Source organism: Lynx canadensis, chromosome D2 (assembly GCF_007474595.2).
Source record: "Lynx canadensis isolate LIC74 chromosome D2, mLynCan4.pri.v2, whole genome shotgun sequence".
Lineage (NCBI taxonomy): Eukaryota > Metazoa > Chordata > Mammalia > Carnivora > Felidae > Lynx > Lynx canadensis.
The window spans coordinates 73,696,886-73,721,533 of NC_044313.2; the positions used below are offsets into that span (position 1 = coordinate 73,696,886).

The following is a 24,648-nucleotide window of genomic DNA, read 5'->3' on the forward strand; positions in this document are numbered from 1 at the left end:
GACTGAGGTGAGGGTAGAATCTGTCTTGTCTAAGCCTAAAAAGTAATGAGCAGAGACCCCCGGCTATATTGAAGGCTAAAAGAAAATTTCACAGGCCTGGGGGAAACATTCCTATATCCGTTACCTAACCGGGCTGCAGGAAATATGTAGCTGAGATTTTATCTCACTTTTCTTTAGTTTTCACCTGCATGTAGTAAATGCACAGAGAATACCAGCTGATGAAACTACTTCTGAATGACAGACTCAAATTAGGAATGTCCTCCAGAAATGCCCAAACACTCAGGCAATGGGCAACATCCTCACTAAGGTGGTTATGGTAGAACCAGCGATTTTAGTGTTGGAATTCAGAGGACTGAAGTGCTATTGTGATCTCCTATCATGGAAATCTCGAATTTAAATCTTCATTTAAGTATGTAGCTTATTAATGGAACTACTGAGCCCCCATACTGCCAGTATGATATGGCTTTTTGCTCAAAGGCCAAAGTTATTACCAATAACAATGCCCTGAGGAATCTTTCAAAAAATTAAAGATGCTTTTTTGAGAATATCAAAAATAACAAATTAAGGGAAAGAATATATAGATGGCATATTAAATACATTCCTGGCCATGTTACCACAGAACTCAATACATCCATAATTTAAAAATATCTGATTGATTAATGCTTTTTCTCCTCCAACAGATGGTAAATTACTCTCAGGATAAATTCCAGGGCTACTTGGCTTATGCTTGTCTCTAGTACCAAACATAGCACCTGGCTTAGGACAATGGTAAGGGACAGTACACCAATATTCCAAGTACCTGCCAGCAAAATATGAAATCTAACACATTTGGACACACATGGTAAAAGTGATCCTCCTAGAAGGTAAGAAGGATACACTGAGCTACTTGCTCATGTTGCTTCAGCCTTTACACTATAACTGTCTTATGAACTATAAAATTCTCCTGATAAAAACAAAATATTTTGGATATTTCTCTGAATTAAAAAAAAATAAGGCACATGCCTTCACTTAGCAGATGAAAAGTCAAGTCTTCAAGCCCCCATATTCACCGACCTACTATACCTGTACACACGTTCTAAGGGAAATGAAATTATTTCTAAGAATTACATGAACTTCGGGTTCCTGGCTGGCTTGGTCAGAAGAGCGTGAGACTCTTGATCTTGCGGTCATAATTTCAAGCCCCAGGTTGGGTGCAGAGATTACTTACATAAATAAAACTTAAAAAAAAACAAAACAAAACCTATATAAACTTATAAAGAATTCTGTTACTTCATCAGTCTGTGTAAGAAGCCAAATTCACTGCAAATTCTAAAGTTTATTTCCTGTATTTGAACCTTCACAATTAATTCAACAAATATTTCCTGAAGGTTTTTGTGTAGAAAACTCTACTGGGAAAAGAAAAGCCATCAAAATGACAAAAACATGGCTATTAACTCAAACAGCTTAAAATCTCACAGGGAAAATAAGAAAAGTAATTAAAAAAAAAATCAAATAAGAGTAAGAGAAGCGCTGAAGGATCAAACGATAAAGGGATCAAATTTGGTTAGAAATTTGTCATGGAAGACATCATGGAGGAATATTAAGAGGAGCAGTGCTCAGCAGAAACCAAGAAATGAATTTGAACCAAATTCTGAAAATACCAAGTAGTCTTATAAGACAGAAGGACAGGGAAATGGAGAAATGAGGCACCTGGGTGGCTCAGTTGGTGGAACACACAACTCTTAATTAATCTTGGAGTTGTGAGTTCCAGCCACTATGGGTGTAGAGAGAGTACTTAAAAGTGAAAAGAAAAAGAAAAAGAAAAATTGAAAGAGAAAGAAAAGAGAAACGAAATGAAAACTGAAACAGAAAGAGAAACGAAACAAAACAAAAAGAAAAAAGAAAAAGGAAGGACAGAGAAATGGTACAATAGGAAAAACAGGCTGGAATCGTAATATACAGAACCTGTCCCAAATTCGGAATTGGAATAAGAATTCAATTATTAAAAAGAAAAGAAAATATTTTCAAAACAAGAGAATACAAAAAAAGGCTAATAGTTTAATAAATAATATTAATAAGTTCCCAAAGAGGGGCAACTTGGGTGGCTCAGTCGGTTAAGCATCTGGCTCTTGATTTCGGCTCAGGCCATGATCTCACGGTTCATGAGATTGAGCCCAACTGTCAGGCTCTGTGATGATGTGCAGAGCCTGTTTAGGATATTCTCTCTCTCTCTCTCTCTCTCTCTCTCTCTCTCTCTCTCTCTCTCTCTCCCTCTCTCTCTCTACCCCTCCCTCCCTCTCTCTCTCAAAACAAACAAACAAAACAAAATAATATAATCCCAAAGAAACACTGTTCTAAATAGTGACAAGAAAAAAGGAAATGATGGTTTGATCACACTATGCATTAATTAATATTTATAGACTAGACTAGACTAGAAAATAGAACACTTCAACCATATGCCTTTTTTAAATTCTGGATTACAAGCTAGTAACTTACAGAACTTTGTGAACCCTCCCTCCATTCTCAATAACTTAACACCCTTCAATTCTAGAGCATGGCTTTGGTACTAGAAAATACTGGTTTGAGAACCAGCTCTGACCATCAGTTTCACCATCTGTAAATTGCAGATAATAATGCTATCTACTTCATAACGTTGTTAATGTGATGATGTACATAAAGCAGTGAGCAGGGGCGCCTGGGTGGCTCAGTCGGTTGAGCGTCCGACTTCAGCTCAGGCCACCATCTCACAGTCCGTGAGTTCGAGCCCCACGTCAGGCTCTGGGCTGACGGCTCAGAGCCTGGAGCCTGCTTCGGTTTCTGTGTTTCCCTCTCTCTCTCTGACCCTCCCCTGTTCATGCTCTGTCTCTCTCTGTCTCAAAAATAAATAAACATTAAAAAAAAATAAAAAAAAAAAGAAAAAGAAAAAGCAGTGAGCCAAGTCCCTGGCAAATATAAGCACTTCATTTATTCATCCAACTACGACTTATTTCAGTTCCTACACTATGCCAGGCACTGTTCTAGGAACTGGGAACAAGTGGTGAAGAAGACACATTAAAAAACGTGCCCTTGGGACACATTCTAGTGAGGAAGGCAGACAATGAACAATTAACTAAGCACATATACACATTCTGATGTCAGAGAATGACACGTGCTATATAAAGAAAACTAAATCAACCTAAAAAGATTAAGAGGAATGGAAGGCACTATTTCAGAAAGGTCAGTCAGGCAAGGCCTCTTTGAGGACAGGCTATAAGAATGTCAGCTAGTAGTAGTAAGGAATTGCTTATAGTTTCTACTCCTTTAATGATGATGGGGTTCCAGTGGATTATTAATCAGACATTTATGGGGCACTCGGGTGGCTCAGTTGGTTAAGCATCCAACTCTTGATTTCAGCTCAAGACATGATCTCACAGTTCATAAAATCAAGCCCCATGTCGGGCTGTGCACTGACAAGCCTGCTTGGGATTTTCTCCCTCTCTCTGCCCCTCCCCTGCTCACTTTCTCTCTCTCGCTTTCTCTCTCTCTCTCAAAAATAAATAAACATTAAAAAAAAAAAAATCAGACATCTGTTTTTTACAATTATTTACAAATTAGAGTCTACATAAAAGTTACCTAAAGATAATAGTTAAGCAAGCTCATTGCATTTTCTTTGTGGACAAATGCTAAAATATTCTTACACCAAAAAAAAAAAAAAAAGTATCACCTAGTACTCAAACAGGATTCACAGATTACATGATAATGGTAAGATGTATTAATGAATTTTCCTGATTAACGAGTCAGTTGCTTGAGAAAGAAAAATATGCTCTCCCTAATACAAAGTATTAAGATACAGTCACTCATTAAATTATTACTTACTTCACTTTCAGCAAAATGCCTCTCTCCCTTCAGGCACAGGGAAGACCGTCTCAGTGTCTTCTCATCTCCATCATCAAAAACTATGAGGAGGTAAAATTGGAAACTACTGAAGGATTTTTTCAAAGGTTAACAAGATGATATAAACTATCGTTTAATTTTCTGAGGGCACACAGAACGATTGTTTAAGAAGATTACACTTAAAAATTTAGTTCACATTTTAGGTTTACTAAATGACAACGTTAAATTCTAAAGTATCTTTTCCAATTTCTAGTGATAAAGAAACAATATAGCTGAAATGAACACATTTCCTGACCCAGAAAACACCACATGAAAATAAGAAGCTAGCATTTTAGGAAGAAACTATTTAAATGCTAATTAACCCATCTCAATATTGTAAAGGAAAGGCAAGTTTTCCAGCTGGTAAATACAGACATCCAAAAAACAAGAACAAAAACCAGAACGAGTACAAATTTGTATATTCAGACTGCGCCTAAAAAAATTATTGTTTTTATTATTTAAAGCAGGGTTTCTAAACCTGAGTACTACTGATATTTTGGGGCAGATTAATTCTTTGTCATGAGAGGCTATTCTGAGCACTACAGGCTACTTAGCAGCATCCCTGGCCTCTAGCCACTAGATGCCACTAGTGGCTTCCCAGTTGTGACAACCAAAAATGTTTCCTGCCAAAGACACTGCCAAAGGTTCCTTGGGTGACAAATCTGCTCCCCACTGAAAACTACTTAAAGTACTAAAATGTCCCAGAGAATTTACTGTAAGTTCACAGATACACAAAATATACATATATTTTATAATTTTAGCATATGCTGACATTCCTCACCAATTATGGGGGGAAATAACCCTATTTCAAATAAAGTTACTAACCTTTGATTTTATTAGAAACAGCACTTTTTGCCTAAGTGACAAAACTGGTTCTTATATATTAAATGAGACTTTGTGAGACTAGATAAATAACTTTTAGTATGTTTTTTAAATGGTGCACATTTATGAGACTGACGACCATATGTAATTACCACCAAACTTACTTCCCAGAATTGCTCACAGTCTTGTAACCTACATAAAGTCAATTTTCTCATCTCAAATTAAAATCTCCCCTAAGTTTTTTTCTCATCCCACAAAAACATAAACAAAACTCATCTATACTATTTCAAAGCTCCATGAAATTCTGACATCATCAAAGACATTTTAACTAGGTGTCTATTTTCATCTATGAGGTCATTAAAGACTATGAATTATTCCCATTCAATAAATAATGCCAGGATATTTGGCTATTGATTTGGCAGGTAGGGGAAGTCTGACATTTCAAAATGTTCAAAAAACTGAACTGCAGGAGAAATAAAAAGCTATTTGCAAACCAAAAATAAAACTATAAATTGAAGAATACACTGGAAAATAAATTTATTAACACTGACGGAAGGAAGCCCTTTTAAACAAGATTCAACAAGTAAAACTACAAAGGAAAAGGTGATCAGAGGAAAACTAACACTATGAAAATTGATAGCAGAGAAAAAAAGTAAAGCAATAGGAGAAAAATACTTGCAACTAAAGGAACCAAGGGATAATAATATTCAGGATATATAAAGATCTCATATCCTATAAATAAGAAAAAGACAACCACCCCAACAGGAAAAGGGGGAAACTGGAAAGGCACTATAACATGCAATTCAAAAGAGAGAAAATACAAATGAAATGACGTTCCTTTCAATAAATATATGAAAAAATGTTCAGTCTCACTAGTAATCATGGGAGGGGCATATTAAAACAAAACTGAGATACTGCTTTGTATCCAGATGGGCAAAAATTTTATAGATTACCGACATCAAATTTTACAAGGGCTGGGAAAAGAAGTGCACTCACACACTGTCCATGGAAGGGTAAATGAACAGTCTTCCAGGAAGGTGGTTTTCATTACCTACTAAATTTTAAAAGTACATTCATTTCACTTCACTCTGTGTCTACTTCTCAATATATACATATACTAGGGAAAAACAGGAATAACGTGTATTCAGGAGACATTCAATCCACCATTTATTTTAATAGCAAGAAAACTGGCAACATCATGAGTTGAAAGTAAACAAAATTAAAAAAAAAAAAAAAGAAGGGACGCCTGGGTGGCTCATCGGGTCCAACTTCGGCTCAGGCATGATCTATGATCTCATGGTTGGTGGGCTCGAGCCCCACATCGGGCTCTGTGCTAACAGCTCAGAGCCTGGAGCCTGCCTCGGATTCTGTGTCTCCCTCTCTGTCTCTGCCCCTCCCCTGCTCACACTCTGTCTCTCAAAAAATAAATGTTAGAACAAATTTAATAAAAAAAATTTATGGCACATCAAATATTATGAAACATACTACTATAATTAAAAGAAATTTCTCTGTTGCACAACACGAATATACTTACTACTGAAATATACATTTAAAAATGGTTAAGATAGAAAAAAAGTTTCTCTTGAAAAGATACACCTCTTGAAGAGATATATCTCTTGAAGAGATATAACGATATACTTTGAAGTGAAAAAACCTACAAATTCAACTTTATAATATATACGCTAATTTCAAATTATACTTTATGCACATATTTATGAAATAAACATTTTAAAGACCTGGAAAGATTAAAAAAATACCAGTAATAATATCTTTAGTATTACGTAAGGAACTAAATCAAGGAAATTTTGCTTTATTTGTATTACTTCTGAAAATACATTTTTAAAAGATTTATTCCCTTACCTACAGTGTACCAACTTGCGTCTGTTAATTTATTGATAACAGCTTCCTGATATGCACCATCAAGATTCTTCACTTCCACAATAGCTCCAACCTAAAAAGTTAGAAAAACGTTTAGAAGATAAATGAACAAATCAAAAACTGGCTTTTTTTTTTTTAACTGAGTGCGTGGTGGTGAAGAATAAAAGTAACTAGTGATTTGTGTTAAAGTGCCAGCAGTTTTACCTACCACTGTTTTTGTGCCATCAGTGAAAATGTCAAAAAAGTAAATTCGTAAAAAAGTAAATAATATCTAAATACTGTTGTGAAAATAGTGTTGCCCTTACAACAACCTCCCTGAAAGGGTCTTGAGGGACCCCAGAGGTCCTCAGACCACACTTTGAGAACCATTATCTATGAAATTGACTGCCCTTGCCTCCTATTACCACTCCTCTTTCAAAGAGGCTGGGGAAGGAGAGAAACAGTTAAGAGCAAGCTCTGGCATCTCCTTAAGAGTTATAATGTACCACTAATGACAATCATTTTAAATATTTTCCATTCTGATCAAGAAAATGCTGAGAATTACATTTTTATGGTCTTTAACACTACATCAAACAGCTTCTGCACAGCAAAGGAAATCATCAACAAAATGAAATGGCAACCCACTGAATGGGACAAAATATTTGCAAATCATGTATGTGATAAGGGGTTAATATCCAATTTACAGAGAGAGAGAACTCATATAGCTCAATAGCAAAAACAAAAACAAAAAACAAAACAAAAAAAACCACACCAAACAGTCCAATTAAAAACCGGGAAGAGGATGTAAATAGACATTTTTCCAAAGATGACATGCAAATAGCCAACAGGTCCATAAAAAGATGCTCAACACCAGTAATCATCAGGGAAATGAAATCAAAACCACTGTAGGTTATCATCTCACACCTGTTAGAATGGCTGTTATCAAAGACAACAAATAACAAGTGTTGGCAAGGACATGGAAAGAAAACGGAACCCTCGTGCACTGTTGGTGGGAATATAAAATAAACTGGTACAGCCACTATAGCAAACAGTATGGAGGTTTTTAAATTAAAAAGAAAACTGTGACCCAGCAATTCCACTAGTGGACATCTATCCAAAGAAAACGAAAACACTAATTCAAAAAGATATCTGCACACCTAGTGTTCATTGCAGTATTGTTGACAACAGCCAAGATACAGAAACAACCTGAGTATCCACTGCTGGATGCACAAAGAAATACACACACACACACACACACACACACACACACACACACACACACAGGAATACTATTCAGCCATAAAAAGGAAGGAAACCTTGCCATCTGCAACAACATGGATGGACTCTGAGGACATTATGCTAAATGAAATACCAGACAGAGAAAGACAAGTATCAGATGGTATCACTTATATGTGGAATCTAAAAACCAAAACTAATAAAAAACCAGAAGCTCACAGATACAGAGAACAGACTGGTCATTTCCCAGCCAGAGGGTGGGAAAGAAGTGGTGAGTGGATAAAATGGGTAAAAGTGGTTAAAAGGTACAAACTTCCAGTTATAAAAATAGTCCTGGGGATATATTGAACAGACAGCAATGGTTACTATAGTCAGTAATACCGTACTGCATATTTGAAAGTTGCTGAGAGTAAATTTTAAAAGCCTCTATGACAAGAAAAAATTTTAACTGTGTATGGTGATGGATGTAATTAGACTTACTGTATGGATCAAACATCCAATCATTATATTGTATACCTTAAACTAATATAGTGTTATATGTCAATCATACCCCTGAAATTGAAAGTATATATGATCTTTACGGTAATAACAAAAAACAAACTTGTTCAGAGAACAGAGTGTTAGCCCCACACAATGCCCAAAGTGGAGAAGGAAACTGGAGAATGACCAAAGCTTTTATCAAATGACTGTAGTCAAAAATATGTGGTACTATTTTTTTAATTTAATAAGTGGTCTAGGTATTATATTTCATGTGAACTCATCTGAAAATACATTAAGATCAAATGACCACTTGGTAGGTTTATTTCCTCTAAGAGAAACATTTACCCAAATGCTGACCCTTCCTATCAGGTAACAGAAAGCTATGAAGTATTTTAGGGAACAATACAAAATCTACACACACACACACACACACACACACACACCAATCAACAAAGAAAAATACTTTAACATCTTGACCTCAAAATTTAATATAGTTGCCTGTGTCAAAATCAAAATGGTACTAAGCCCTAATCACAAAGAAAATTGTAATAAAGTAAGAAAAACCAAACAAGTAAAATAAACCAGCTACACCACAAGGAGGTGGGAGCAGAAGGAGAAAAAGAGGGCTTGAGGTTACAAAGCAGTTGCCTACTCTATCTCTTCGCAACACTGAACATATTTTGCAGGTTGTACGAGCTGGCCTGTGCATGTGAACAGGGCAGAGTCAGTGAGAGCCATATGCTGGTGTGCTTATGAGGCAAAAACATAAACAAGGCATGAAAGTGTATGGATGTGTTCTGAACATCCAGAGGGCACGTGCTACAATTATAAGGTGTGTGAGCCTATTGGAATTTGGGCTCTGCCGTTACTATCTGGAAAGGCCAGATTACTGGACCTCCCTTTAGTTTCTTCTTCTGTAAAGAGCTATTATGAGGATTATATAAGATAATGTGTGCAAAAGATTTAGCACAGTACTAGCACATACTAAGTGCTAAATAAATGGTGCCAAGCATCAAAAGTATAGTGTTTCATCTCTTTTGTCCCTGCAATCGTGAATATGTGCGTGTCACATTAAAGATGGCACCTACGAAACAGAAATGGTGGAAAATAATTTTTATACGGCAAGATTTTTTAGAAATTATAAGCTTTAGTTCTCTCTATTGCCTCCTAAGGCTCTGGGGATCCAATTAAAAGCCTTTAAATCAATCACAAACAAACAACTGACAGATACACATATCTAATTCTCCAAAAAGTACAGCTGCATTGGTAAAGGATTTTTCTTGCATCTGTAAATTCCGTTAGCACTTCTTAAAATTCACCCAGCCAGGCCACTGCCCAATTTTCAGACATTCAGAAGGGCCAAAGAGCCCAGTGGCTACCCACACACTCCCTTTAGCTTGCTCACTAGTCGAGAGTAGAAGAGCCCTTATTTCAGCTACCAGTGAGGAAACATGAATGCAAACAAATACATCTGTATGTAACATGTTCATCACTTTAACTGCCTGATAACCCTTAAAAAATTTTTCATTTGCTTGTAGCTGCTTCAAAGGATTAACATTCTAAAAGCCACGTCTTTAACGTGTTGGGTTTTTTCCCTCACTTTTCACATCATCATGGAACTTAACATCATTCAATCCCCAATTCATCACATATTAAATCTGGAAGTGAAATATGGTAAAACAGACAGATGAGTACACAAAAAGCAGTCAATGCTTCCTGGATGTTCACTTCATTCCTAAATGCAGGTTTTACTATCACATCAGGTTTCACTGAACATTAAATGTATTGTTTTCTACCGGTCTATTCAGAGAGAATTATGTTGACCAACTCAATAACAAAACAGCCAATGAATTAAAAAAAAAAAATGACCAACTGTAATTATTAATGTAGCATTAATGAAGGAATTCTAATGCTTCCAATGAAGCACTAGAATTAATAATGAATAAATAAATGAATTACCTTTAGCGGGCCCTTTATGTGGTCATCCTGAACTTCCACTGTCGAAGAATCATGTCTAAATGTTACCTAGAGATCATAAATTTAATTAGCCACATATACACACAAAATCAAGTGATACAGGCTCATTAATGCATGATTTATGCATGATTTAATTTTCATTACGAGTAATCTAAACTAACCGCTACCTAGTGTATGTAAGATCTCAATCCCTAACTAAGTAAACTGAAATATTTATTATTTAAACAGAAAACTTCCGAGACTAAATTAGTTGGTGTTTCACATATCATACTCTACTCAACACTATTATTTATTATATTAGTAGTTTAATTTCTTTTCCTAAAAAATGAGGGGAAAAAAGGTAGAGACCTTAGGCAATTAGGTCCTGTATAATTCTGTGAAGGCCTAGTTTAATAATAAGCAGTAACAACAAACATTTACTGAGAGCTAAGCATCAGGCTCAAGCATCAAATGTATGACCTTACTAGGTAGGTATGATTGTTCCCACTTTGTTGATAAGAAAACTGAGGAGCATAAAGAATAAGTAACTGGTCCAAGATCACAGAACTGGTACATGGTGGCACTGAGATTCAAACTCAGGCAGTCTACCTCCAGAAGTTTACTCTACTCTTTATCAGTATAGCAATCAGAGAATGGGAAACCAGATGTAAGGAGATTAAGTTAAAAATACAGTTCAAGTTTAAATATTTAATTAGCTGGTGAAAACTAAGATAGCTTCCAGTATTCAGTATAGAAAAAGTTGTTCTTCCTATACAAGGCAAGAATTCTTACAGGAATTGAAACATCAACATGGTCTTATCAGATATGTAGGATAACCAATTTACATAATTTGCTCACAAAGGAGCTATGAAAAGAGATGCCTGGTACTCACAGCATCTCAGGCGTTTCTGTCTTACACAAAAGCATTACCACATTTCATTTAAATTATGTATTTAAGTATCTCTGTCGTTCACTTAGACTTGAAGTCAATTTATGACAGGGATCAGATTTTAACACTAGAGTTTCAACACCTAACATAGGGCTTAGCACACAGATGCACGATAAATGAAAACTGATGAGGAAGAAGTTTATCAACAAAGTGTTAAATGCGCGTTAACTTTGAATCATATACAAACTAAACCAGTATAGAAATTTACCACTGTATCTGCTGAGAAAATAATTAACTTTGAATCATACACAGATTTTTAGAGCAGCCAAAAAAATTAACAATTTTAGATATCCGTTATTTACAAGACACACAAGACACAAGGTACTGGTATGATGTACTATCAACAGAGGCAGTAGAGACTAACAGTTTTCTTCCTTCTTTTAACAGCAAGAAATGGCAGGAGTGATACATGCCATTTAGCTGCTTCATTCACCAAACAGCAGCATCCAGCTGACAACTCTATGTCAGGGCTAAAATCCAGCCTGCGCCCTGCAGACCAAAGCATGGGTCCTAGAGTACAACTGCTCCTGTCCAAAAGAAACACCTTTTTCTAACTAATATAAAAGCCTTACCTGTAGGCCATGCTCTGCTAAGGAGACTATCCACCAGGATGGAGGACTTTTGTCTAATTCACACTAAGGTGTTACCTGTGCTGGTAGCAGCCCTGTCTAGAAGAGTGAGGAACCAGATAAAAGGCTTCCTCTTCATTGCTGAGATAGCAGTGGCAAAAAAAAAAAAAAAAAAATGAGTGCTCAGGTAACACCGGTGTGTGAAACCAGAACAGGAAATGCCACTATATGAACACTGTAAGAGTACCCACAAAAATCAAATCACAAAAGAGCTCACACGCACCATGCACATGAAAACTGAAGGCAGTGGCAGGGCCAAGACTAGATTCCTATGGGTTTACAGTTAATTTAAAGGTCTTATCACAATGGATCTTAACTAGGGGTGTAAGTGACCCAGGAAGCTGTTTTCCACACATCCATGCATAAAAACCTAAGTATATATAAGCAAGGGAAAAACTCCGGAAGAGAATCTGAAACTCTCCACCAGACATACAACACCTCTATGGCCTGTTTAATAACTGGTGATATTCAAACCAGTGTTTTACGGAGTATCTGCTAATCTGGACTACATAAATCCCTTGAGGACAAAGATCAGGTCACCCTCATAGCCCCACCCTCCTTCCCATCTAACAGGTTACCACTCAGTAAATAACTGACAAATGAATAAACATCTACCTTCAAATATTTTACCTGTGCTATATTTTTCAACACCGATAATTTACCAAAATGTAAACAATTACATTCTGCATTATCTGAGAAAAACACAAGTACTTAAGAAAGATAGAGGATAAGGAAATCAACTAGATCTACCTTATTTTACTGTTATCTAAAATCTCATCAATTATAAATCACATTTCAATTTGATGGTTAAAATGGGAAGGGGAGGTCTAAAATTAAGAATTAAACTGCATGACTTCTAAGGTCCTTTCCAGCTCTAAAAGGTTAACAACACAAACAGTAACAAGTCTATAGCGAAATAGCATTCAAAATACCAATTTGTAATAACCTAACTTCATTCCAATTAGAATACTTTAAAATGCCAAATAATGCGTGCTCGCTTCGGCAGCACACATACTAAAACTGGAACGATGCAGAGATTAGCATGGCCCCCCTGCGCAAGGATGACATGCGCAAATTCATGAAGCTTCCACATTTTTGACAAAATCTCAGAAATAGACATTGTTAAAGATCTGATGAGAGTTCATTATGATGCAACTGACAACGAAATTTGGTTATTTCTGTGACATATAACACTATAAGTAATCAGAATGTTAAGTGATGACCTTATACCAAAACATTAAAACTTTAGGAACTACATATATATTTGGGCAGTTACAGCATTTACCTGTGCAATACAACCTAAGGTTTACCACTGGACGACAGTGCTTTTCCAAGTAACTTAGCATCCCAAATAAAAGGTCCTAATTGGTCAAAAAGAACTTTAAAAAAATAAAAAATAAAAGTAAATAAAAATAAAATACCAAATAATGCTTTGTTTTCGGGTATGTGACAACCATTACATAGAAACTAAAGTCATCTTGCAGGGAAATAAAGTCTTAAGTACACTCACCAAATAAAAGTTTAAATATCAAATACTGATCGTATAATTTATAAAATCTACATATACTGTACCTTGACTTTGACAAGTCTTTTTGCTGTCTTGATCTTGGCTTCACAAAAGGCTCCTCTGTATTTAGCACTCACATCAGTGCCCACTGTCAAATAGGGAGGCTCATCAAGGGCCTAAAAAATGCAAACAAATATAATTAGATTTAAACTCTAATTCTCTGGTACAATTAGACCTCCGAATGGCAGATCTAATCTTGTTACAGCTACAAGAGTTGTAATAATTGAATGCAATAATGTGTTAGTAAGAACCGTTTGTAAAATACTTTAACTTAAAAATAAGTAAGATCTATGTATCAAAAACCCATTTAGGGGCGCCTGGGTGGCTCAGTTAGTTGAGCGTCCAACTTCGGCTCAGGTCATGATTTAGCAGTTCGTGAGTTCGAGGCCCACGTCGGGCTCTGTACTGACAGCTCAGAGTCTGGAGCCTGCTTCAGATTCTGTGTCTCCTTCTCTCTCTGCCCCTCCCCCACTTGTACTCTGTCTCTATCAAAAATAAATAAATGTAATTAAAAAAAATTTTAAGGGGCGCCTGGGTGGCGCAGTCGGTTAAGCGTCCGACTTCAGCCAGGTCACGATCTTGCGGTCCGTGAGTTCGAGCCCCGCATCGGGCTCTGGGCTGATGGCTCAGAGCCTGGAGCCTGTTTCCGATTCTGTGTCTCCCTCTCTCTCTGCCCCTCCCCCGTTCATGCTCTGTCTCTCTCTGTCCCAAAAATAAATAAACGTTGAAAAAAAAAAAAAATTAAAAAAAAATAAATAAATAAAAAAAAAATTTTTAAAAACCCATTTAAATGTATGTCATATGGGGTGCCTGGGTGGCTCAGTAGGTTAAGCGTCCAACTTCAGCTCAGGTCATGATCTCGCAGTTCATGAGTTTGAGCCCCATGTCGGGCTCTGTGCTGACAGCTCGGAGCCTGGAGTCTGCTTCGGATTCTGTGTCTCCCTCTCTCTCTGCCCCTCCCCGACACACGCTCTGTCTCTCCCTGTCTCTCAAAAATGAATAAACATTAAAGATATTTTTTAATCAACATATTTATCATATAAAATAAAAATGCATTTTTTGCTCTATATAAAATGCATATAGTCCATGATATGAATCAGCTTAATCACAAGTTTATCATTCCATCCACCCTTCCATCTACTCATTCATTCAAATATTCACATACTATATAACCACCTAAAGAGAAGGCAGATCCTTAAAAGTTTAAAGTCTAAGAAAATTTCTTTTAATATTTAGACTGTATCTTAGCAGCTACCCAAATTCAGAATAGCTTTGTCATAACCCTATCTAGACAATTCTAAGGCAGAATAACATAACACAAAGGGAGTGGGAGGAATTACATGTATTCAAACTACTGGAGAAAAAACTATATGAAGATTTCTAATCTGGGAATTCTTAAATACTCTGGCATGGGTTCACTGTTTATTTACCCATCTATATTAAAATTTTTAATTTCTTCACTTAGGATTTAGTTTTATTCTGTGTGTGTGATTTAGTTTTTAATAGTCCTAATCTAGCTGCTCTGACTTTTTACAGTCAGGTACATTTCTGTGTAAAATCTAGAAATCTAAGAAGTTTTGCTTATATTAATCAATTTCACAATCAAAGAAAGACTATGTGAGTAACTTTTCCCAAAGTGTTTTACAAGAAGTACTAATATCCTGAGATAGTCCACCAACAAGAGAAGGAGGAGAGAATTTGGGAAAATCAGTTTATTGAATAAATCCCTACTCTGCCTCATCATTTCCTTATCTGTTTGTCCAAGGAAACCTTTTTTTTTTTCTATTAACATCTATTAACATTCTGTAGAAATTCCATAGAACATAACATAGAAAATGCTATTAATACAGCAGTGAATGATGAAAATACAAATTTCACTTGGGTCTTAAACTCATTCCAATAGTTGTGGCTAATATACATGAGAGTGATAAAAAAAAAAAAAAAAAGATATTTATTCCAGGGGCGCCTGGGTGGCTCAGTCGGTTAAGCACCTGACTTCAGCTCAGGTCATGATCTTGCCATTCCTGATTTGAGCCCCATGTCAGGCTCCGTGCTAACAGCTCAAAGCCTGGAGCCTGCTTCAGATACTGTGTCTCCCTCCTCTCTCTGTCCCTCCCTGACTCACATTCTGTTTCTCTCTCTCAAAAATAAATAAACATAAAAAATTTTTTTAAGATATTTATTGTAATGCTATACCAAAAGTGATGTAATCAAATAACTGTAGTAACTTTTCCTAAAAGGTGAGAAGTATCATAAACCAAGACAAAAGTGCTACAACTAAAAAATATCAGGGTGACCTCCTCAATGGCCATTTGTTTCACATTCTATTTATTTCACAAAAATATTTTTTAAAAGAACACAAAGCAATATCAAGTATATGGGGTTTTTTATGTCTATGTATTTTTAAGACAAAAAGAGCACAAGTGGGGAAGGTGCAGAGACAGGGGGACAGAGGATCAAAAGCAGGCTCTCTACTGACAGCAGAAAGCCTGATGTGGGGGCTTGAGCCCAGGAACCACAAGATCATGACCTGAGACAAAGTCAGGCGCCCAACCAATCGAGCCACCCAGGAGCCCCTAAGTATGTTATTTTTAAAATCTACATGAGGGGCACCTGGCTGGCTCAGTTGGTAAAGCATGCAACTCTTGGTCCTGGGGTAGTGAGTTCAAATCCCATGTTGGGCATAGAGATTACTTTAAAAAAAAAAAAAAAAAAGGTAAAAAAAAAAAAAAACAAAAAAAACAAAAGAAAGGTAAAATGGGGCCCCTGGGTGGCTCAGTCAGTTACACTTCTGACTCCTGGTTTCAGCTCAGGTCATACATGATCTCACGATTGGTGAGTTCCAGCCCTGCCTCGGGCTGTGCACTGACAGTGTGGAGCCTGCTTGCGATTCTTTCCCCCTGCCCCTTCCCTGCTCACTCTGTCTCTCGCAAAATAAATAAATAAATAAAAACTGTTTAAAAAAGGCAAAAAGAAAAAAAAAGAAAAAAGAAAAAAAACTACCTAGGAAAATGCCCATATTTCAATTCATTTATGTTATGAGTATATACTCTTACAGAAAGATGATAATTCCTGAAATTCTACATTTTAAATCTGTTGTTATCATTGACTACAACTTGATAATTCTGTACTGCTCTTGAACCTAAAGTTAATAAATGCATTTTTCTAGTTTATCTGTCTTAGCCCTCTGAAAATACCATTTTCCATTGTCGAAACCTTGGTTAAATTCCAGACAAGCTAGTGGCTTTTTTAGATATCAAGTATATGAAACAGACTCACAGCACTTCACCCAGAAATTTTAAGTAAGTTTCAGAAAGACATCAATTCACTTTGTGGTTCAACTGATATTGTATGTAATTGCTAGAAAAGGAAATGGTGAGCCTGTCTTCACTACCACAGGCTCATTACTCTCTACAACTTGTAAACCTCTCTCATTAACACATCCTGCCTTATTAGTTAGGACATTTATTTTCACAGACAAACAGAATGGTTAAAAATAAATGAAAACTTATGAAGAACAAGAAATTGGGAAATGTAGAAAAAAACCAAGAAATCAACTCAAAGTTGCACATTTGTGCCTACTCAGAAACAAATATTTAATATGTGATAAGCTTTTTAGATATTATAGAGATTGTGAACAAAAAGGGGAATAGAATAGTAATATATTTAGACTACTAGTATACAAACCATTTACATTTTCTTTCCGTTAGTATTCATATCAAACCCTAGCAACATTCCCAATGATAGCAAGCTATAAAGATGTTTACTGAGCAGATTTATTCAACTTAAATTTGAGATTTCCCCCCCAAAACCAAGACCATCTCACATTCTTTTCTTTTCTATTTTTTTTTAATTTACATCCAAATTAGTTAGCATAGAGTGCAACAGTGATTTCACGAGTAGATCCCTTAATGCTCCTTACCCATTTAGCCCATCCCCCCTCCCACAACCCCTCCAGTAACCCTTAGTTTGTTCTCCATATGTATGAGTCTCTTCTGTTTTGTCCCCCTCCCTGTGTTTATATTATTTTCGTTTCCCTTCCCTTATGTTCATCTGTTTTGTCTCTTAAAGTCCTCATATGAGTGAAGTCATATGATTTTTGTCTTTCTCTGACTAATTTCACTTAGCATAATACCCTCCAGTTCCATCCACGTAGTTGCAAATGGCAAGATTTCATTCTTTTTGGTTGCCAAGTAATACTCCATTGTATATATACATACACACCACATCTTTAACCATTCATCCATCGATGGACATTGGGGCTCTTTCCATACTTTGGCTATTGTTTTTTTTTTTTTTTTAATTTTTTTTTCAACGTTTATTTATTTTTGGGACAGAGAGAGACAGAGCATGAACGGGGGAGGGGCAGAGAGAGAGGGAGACACAGAATCGGAAACAGGCTCCAGGCTCTGAGCCATCAGCCCAGAGCCCGACGCGGGGCTTGAACTCACGGACCGCGAGATCGTGACCTGGCTGAAGTCGGACGCTTAACCGACTGCGCCACCCAGGCGCCCCTGGCTATTGTTGATAGTGCTGCTAGAAACATGGGAGTGCATGTGCCCCTTAGAAACAGCACACCTGTAACCCATGGATGAATGCCTAGTAGTGCAATTGCTGGGTCATAGGGTCGTTCTATTTTTAGTTTTTTGAGGAACCTCCATACTGTTTTCCAGAGTGGCTACACCAGTTTGCATTCCCACATCTCACATTCTTACCAACATAAAAATCCATGCAGACAGAAAACAGTAATAATTACCTCAAATATTGTGGGGAGCAAATTATTATTTTGAAGGCTAATAGTTCCCTTCCTTCAAGCTAGAATACATGAAAATGAATTAGCAAAACATATAAAGAAAATGTGTATTAGAAAAATACTTGAGGGGTGCATGGGTGGCTCAGTCAGTTAAGCATCTGACTTCAGCTCAGGTCATTATCTCCCCGCTTATGGGTTCGAGGCCATGTCGGGCTCTATGCTGACAGCTCAGAGCCTGGAGCCTGCTTTGGATTCTGTGTCTCCCTCTCTCTCTGCCCCTCCTCTGCTCATTGTCTTTCTCTCTCTCTCAAAAACATTAAAAAAGAGAGAAGAGAGGAAAAATACTTGAAAAGGGAAACCAAAGTATAATAAACAACTGCTAAATTGAAATACATTGTTAGAACAGTGTTAATTGTGTTAAAGGCTGCAGATGAAAAGCAAAGATCTATGTTCTGAGCTTACCTCTGCCTCTATTACTTTGTTTTGCATCATCTTAGGTAAGTTACTTTTCTGTTCTTAAATTCTCATCATTAGATGAATATAAGAATTTGAATTTTGAATACCTTTGTCTAACAAGTCTATCTCAAAGCATTGGGGTTACAGAGATAATCAGAATGGGATACTTTTAAGACACATAATCATCTAGAACTGAAACTATGCTAACCCAAATATGAATGAGAATTTCTCATGAGAAAAACAAATGAAATCCATAATCTACCTACATGTTCAGCTTGGTGTGCATATAAAGCAGACTAATAGCACAGGCTTTCAAAGCAGAAAGATATGGTCCTAACCCCAGGTCAATTCCGTACACTAACGATGAATTTTTGTAGACTACCATATCTCTCTAAGCTTCAGGTTCTACATCAGGAAAACACGGTCAATATTAGAAAGCACTCAGTTATGATGCCTCAAGTATTTAGCTATTAACAATTACTATTACTATTATGAAACACTCAAGGTGGACAAACAAGTCATTAAACCAATGTAAGTTCAGATTTGGCACTCCTCCTTTTTTTCTTTTTAAAATGCAAGAAGAAAACCTCATTTTTAATGATTGCTCATCATAAGTCCGTGCAAATGGAAAAGTTACACCATTTTCCTCACCTTTCCAACTAAGGTCAATACTCTCAGAATATATTATTTTTCAGTATGAAATCTAATGAGAAAATACCACAGGATATCTGGCAATATGTATATGTCTTTAAAATATTACTCTATTTCTAGAAATACAAAAATAATCAAAGATATTTATATGTTGTACATATAGAAAAAACATACATAATAAAGACAGGAATAGCTGTTAAAAGGAATTAAAGAGAACAGAGGGGCGCCTGGATGGTTCAGTCGGTTAAGCGTCCACCTTTGGCTCAGGTCATGATCTCACCGCTCGTGAGTTCAAGCTCTGCGCTGGGCTCTGTGCTAACAGCTCAGAGCCTGGAGCCTGCTTCAGATTGTCTCTTTCTCTCTGCCCTCCCCCACCCCCCGCCCTGCTAGTGTTCTTCTCTCTCTCTCTCTCTCTCAAAAATAAGTATACATTAAAAAAAAATTTTTTTAAAAGGGAATGGAATGGAGGAGTATGTATATGAAAATCTGCCATTCAAAATAAGCGTTCCTATTTTTTAAAATTGTTACAATTCGCATGTATTCTTTGCTTTTTAATTTTTTTCTTTTGAGAGAAAGTGAGTACACAAGCAGGGAAGGGGCAGAGGGAGAGAGAGAGAATCCCCAGCAGGCTCCGCACTGACCCAGGCGGGGTTCAATCCCACAGCCCTGGGATCATGACCTGAGCTGAAATCAAGAGTCGGTGGCTCAACTGACTGAGCCACCCAGGCGCCCCATTCTTTGCTTTTTAAAATGTATACTAACAAAAGGAGGGGTCCCTGGGTGGCTCAGTCGGTTGAGCGACTGACTCTTGATTTTGGCTCAGGTCATGATCTCACAGTTCATGAGATCGAGCCCCACCTCTGACTCTGTGCTGGCAGTGTGGATCCTGCTTGGGATTCTCTCTCTCCCTCTCTCTCTGTTCCTCCCCTGCTTGCTTGCACTTGCTCTCTCCCAAAATAAATAAACATTAAAAAATAAGTAAAACATATATTAAGGTACATTTCAAACATACACAAAAGAATATGGGACTATAATAAATCCCCGATATGCTCATACTCTGGCTCCCACAATTATCACTGCAATTTTGTCTCATCTATACTCCTACCTATTCCTTCCAAACAATGATTATTTTGAAAGAAACCCCAGATATTACATCATTTCATCAGAACAACAGTCAGTTGTGATTATGGGTTACTTTTATCTTTTCTATTAATACTTTTCTGTACCTTCTAATGTACTTAGAATGACTATATTAATGAGACTCAGTACAATATAGTAATTAAGAGCATAGGTGTTTGGTTTTTTTTAAGTAGGTTCCACGCCCAGCATGGAGCCCAACGCGGATCTTGAACTCATAACCATGAGATCAAGACCTCAGCTGAGATTAAGAGTTGGACGCTCAACCAAATGAGCCATCCAAGTGCCCCAAGAGCATAGACTCTTGAGTTAGATGCTTATGTTCAAACCTATCACTTAGTAGGGAGGTGACCTTGGGCTAGAACCTCTGTACCTCAGGATATAAGAGTGACTATCTCACAGGGAGAAGAACTGAAATGCTACATGTAAAGTGCTTAGAACAGACTGTTAGTATTAATAATTTGGGGGAAAACCGGGCTTTAAAAAAAAGTTTTTTTAAGTCCTATACAAAAGAGATCCCACACAAATAGAACAGATGACAGTTTAACTGTGTATATATATGGATGAGGGAGGGGAGAAAGAGTTTAAATATCATCCCCCTGAGGCGCTTGGGTAGCTGTTGGGTAAGCAGCCAACTCTTGATTTCATCTCAGGTCATGATCTCCCGGTCCTGAGATCGAGCCCTGAGTAGGGTTCTGCACTGGGAGTGGTGCCTGCTTAAGATTTCCTCTGCCCCCTTCCACACGAGCACGGTCTCTCTTTCTCAAAAATAAGTAAATAAATTTAAATATTATCCCCCTTATTAAATTCAGAAATAAAGTAATCCTCTTGCCTGCAGTAGCAACAAGAGGTTCAAGTGTCTGTGGGGATGTTCCACTAAGAAGTACATCTCACCCCTTTAGTATGGTGGAAAGACAACCGAGACTATATGCCTACTCCAGGGCTACCGTACTTCAGTCCAGAAATATACAAAGAATTATGTCAGGAGGTTAACTAAGATTCCATGCACCAACACCGCCGCTGTTAGGTATACATGTTGTCAAACCAGAAAAAAAACTCTTACCTTTTTTTTTTTTTTGCTCTGCTTCTCTGATTTTGGTCAATAATATGGACCTTCTCAGAGGCTAAACTAAAATGTTATTATGTGGCACCTCCATGCCCAAAAGGAAATTAAACTACTAAATTACCATCCCTTTGTTTAGCAAACAGAACAGTTCTCTCGTTGTCAAGGCAACAGCTACCTCACAGTTATTCAGCCTTGCTTAAACAATTATTTTTCTAGTCAATCTACCAAATGTCCTAACTGGCACCTAAAAACCATTGAATTCCAAGGGAACACTAAAAAGCGTAAGCGATTTTTAAATTAGCTATTGGTGGCTAATAATCCTTTAAGAAGCCAAAACACCAGTGAAACATACAAGTGCCCAAAGGAATCAACAGTAATTTCTAATGTGCCTTGGGCTGCAGTACACCAAATATTTGAAGTAAGCTTTAGAAAGACAATAGTTGAATCAATTCTCCAAGTGGCTAATAATATTCAGTTATTCAAGAGCTATTTTTAAAAAAGCAAAACATGCCTGACGACATTTTCTTGAGGTAGTTTCTTTAGAAGGGTTAAGTATTCGAACCGGTTTGGCAGTGCTGATGCAGCCAGGAGAAGCAGAACAAGAGTATTAAATTTGATGCTAAAACCCTCAGTAAATAAATGTACTTAAACACACAGTGTAACAAGAAATCTAGGAAAACGACCTTTTGAATATGATAATCTCAAAGAGGCATTAGAACAATAGTGGAGATAATTCCAGCAGATGAATGAATGAAAAATATTTACCTATATACCAAAGGGTATGTCATTTAAAAATTAAAATGCACAATTTTTTAAGACATACAAGCAAAAAAGTACACTGAAGAAATAAAGAGAACTGTATAATCTAAAATCTTCTCTGGGACCATTTCTTCTTTTCCTTTTCATGTGGTACTAAGGACATGTGCTGGTGACGGGTAAGGGGTGGGGAGGCAGAGAGAGAGGGGACAGATGCTGAGTATTCACGGTAATGAGGAGGCAGCTGAGGAAGCCCCATGGAAGCACAGGCTGACCCAGTGGCTAAGGACATGGTGGGAGCCGAGCAGAGACTGAGGAAATGAGCAGCAGAATTAAATTTGTTACACTCACCAAATAAGTAAGCTGAGTGATGAAGTGAGGATATACTGAGGATAGTGGGGCCATGTTTCTCACTGCTAAAGAAATTTTAAGGGAAGGAAGGAGTAAGGAGCTATAAAGAAGTCTAAGGTAGGGGCACCTGGGTGGCTCAGTAGGTTGAGCATCTGACTCTTCGTTTCAGCTCATGTCATGATCCCACATCGGGCTGAGCATGGAACCTGCATAAGATTCTCTCTTTCTCTCTCTCTCTCTCTCTCTCTCTCTCTCTCTCTCTCTCCCCCGCTCACTCTCTCTGTCTAAAATAACATAAACTAAATACGTCTAAGGCACTGGCCTGGAATTAGAAACCTGAACTCATGGTTGCACGATATACACACATAGGAAAATAAGTAGTTACAGATGTATATGTATATACATATATGTATATGCATACATGTGTAGTTACGGATGTATATGCATATATATTTGTATATGTGTATTTGTGTGTGTATGCATATATATGTCCATATATTTTCCTAACTGTCCACCAAGAAGGCACAAGGGCACCTGACAGCCCAGTAACAAAAAAACACGAAAATGGCCTGTCTCTTGACTTCCAAATCCCATTCCACATTAAAAGAAACCAGGGAGGGTGCCTGGGTGGCTCAGTAGGTTAAGTTCCCAACTCTTGATTTCAGTTCAGGTCCTGATCTAATGGTTTGTGAGTTCAAGCTCCACTTCGAGCTCTGTGCTGACAGTGAGGAGCTTCCTTGGGATTCTCTCTCTTCCTCTCTCTCTGCCCCTCCCCAACTTGTTCTCTCTGTCTCTCTGTGTCTCTCTCTCTCAAAATAAATAAACTTAAAAAAAGAAAAAAAGAAACCACCAGGGATCTTTGGAGAAATGGCTCACTTCAAAGTTGGGTAGAGAAAGTACAAGAAGAATCTGAAACATCTTGTGCCAGAAAGTAAGGAAGTGTTCAATGAATGATGGGAGACATTTCAGAGGGACATAGGAGCCAGCTGAAGGAGATCCTGCTGGCCAGATGAGGGAAACTGAGCACCAAAATAAGTATTGGTTATCCCTGTTAGGCATATATGTGTATGTCAAAACTGACCGACTTAAGATGTGCACATTCCACTATAAGCAAATCATATTGCAGCTGAAAAACTTAATAACAAATTACAACCCACTCATTAAGACTAGCATCGATGAGTCCACACTGACAAGTGAATGAATGATGAATAAATAAGTAAATTCAGAAAAGAGAAAAAGCTCTTCCTTATACAGCAAAATGTTAATAAATGCAGTAGGAATGGTGGAAATAAAGAATCATCTTTTCGCAGCCATCATAAAGATGACGACGGATTCATAGTGTTGTCTATAGGTGCTAAGCTGATGAGTGGAGGTCTGATGAAAGGCATATTGATATAATTTTGGACTATTACTCAATTATCAGTGGTGGAATGACAAAATACACTGAAAACAAAAGTGCAACTTTCTGTGGGGCATTCTCATTTGACAATGCGAAAAATTAGACCCAGGTTGAAGAAGTTATCCTACGGAATTCCTATTCCTGTATTCCTTAAAACGTTAAAGAATACGAAATGTAGGGAAAACCAGGAAACAGTTGTAGATTGAAGTGGTCTGAAGAGATACGACAGTCAAATGCAACATGAATTTCTGGATAAAGCCTGGTCCAGAAAGGAAAGAGATATTCTTAGGAGAGTTGGTAAAATTTAAAAGGGATCTGTGGATGGGATGGCAGTATTATACCAATGCTGACTTTCTGATCTCGAGGGCTGAATGCAAGATGGGTACAAGAGTGGCCTTTTTGTTGGGAATTACACACTGGAGCATTTAGGGGTGACAGGACGTCACATCTGCAGCTTGCTCTCAAAAAGTCTGAAGATAATGATAACAGGTACATACATATGTATACATATACACAGATTATAAGAATTATTTGTACTATAAATTCAAAATTCTTTTAAAATAAATTATTTTTAAGGTAATATATATATTCATCGGGCATTTGTATATTTCTTCTATGAATTGCTCAGTTGTGTTCTTTATCCATCTGAGGTTGTTTTTTTTGTTTTTTTTTTTTTTTACTGGATTGTAAAA

General features: G+C 37.1%; 1 protein-coding gene and 1 non-coding gene across 8 annotated transcripts in view; one reads left to right on the forward strand and one right to left on the reverse strand.

The window, feature by feature from the left end:
* ARID4B (AT-rich interaction domain 4B) overlaps window positions 1-24,648 on the reverse strand; it is a 157,208-nt gene that overhangs the window by 76,005 nt on the left and 56,555 nt on the right. For all 7 annotated transcript variants that reach the window (XR_003972975.2, XM_030335366.2, XM_030335365.2 and 4 more), the window contains exons 3-6: window positions 13,393-13,503; window positions 10,246-10,311; window positions 6,574-6,664; window positions 3,835-3,914 (exon numbers count right to left, since the gene is read on the reverse strand). Coding sequence is in view for 6 of the 7 variants with exons in the window: in XM_030335366.2 (XP_030191226.1) it covers window positions 3,835-3,914; window positions 6,574-6,664; window positions 10,246-10,311; window positions 13,393-13,503 (348 nt within the window). In the remaining variant the exon portion in view is untranslated. The remainder of the gene's footprint in view (window positions 1-3,834; window positions 3,915-6,573; window positions 6,665-10,245; window positions 10,312-13,392; window positions 13,504-24,648) is intronic.
* Window positions 12,811-12,917, forward strand: LOC115527826. Its single transcript, XR_003973062.1, has one exon. It is a non-coding gene; the product is annotated as a U6 spliceosomal RNA (small nuclear RNA).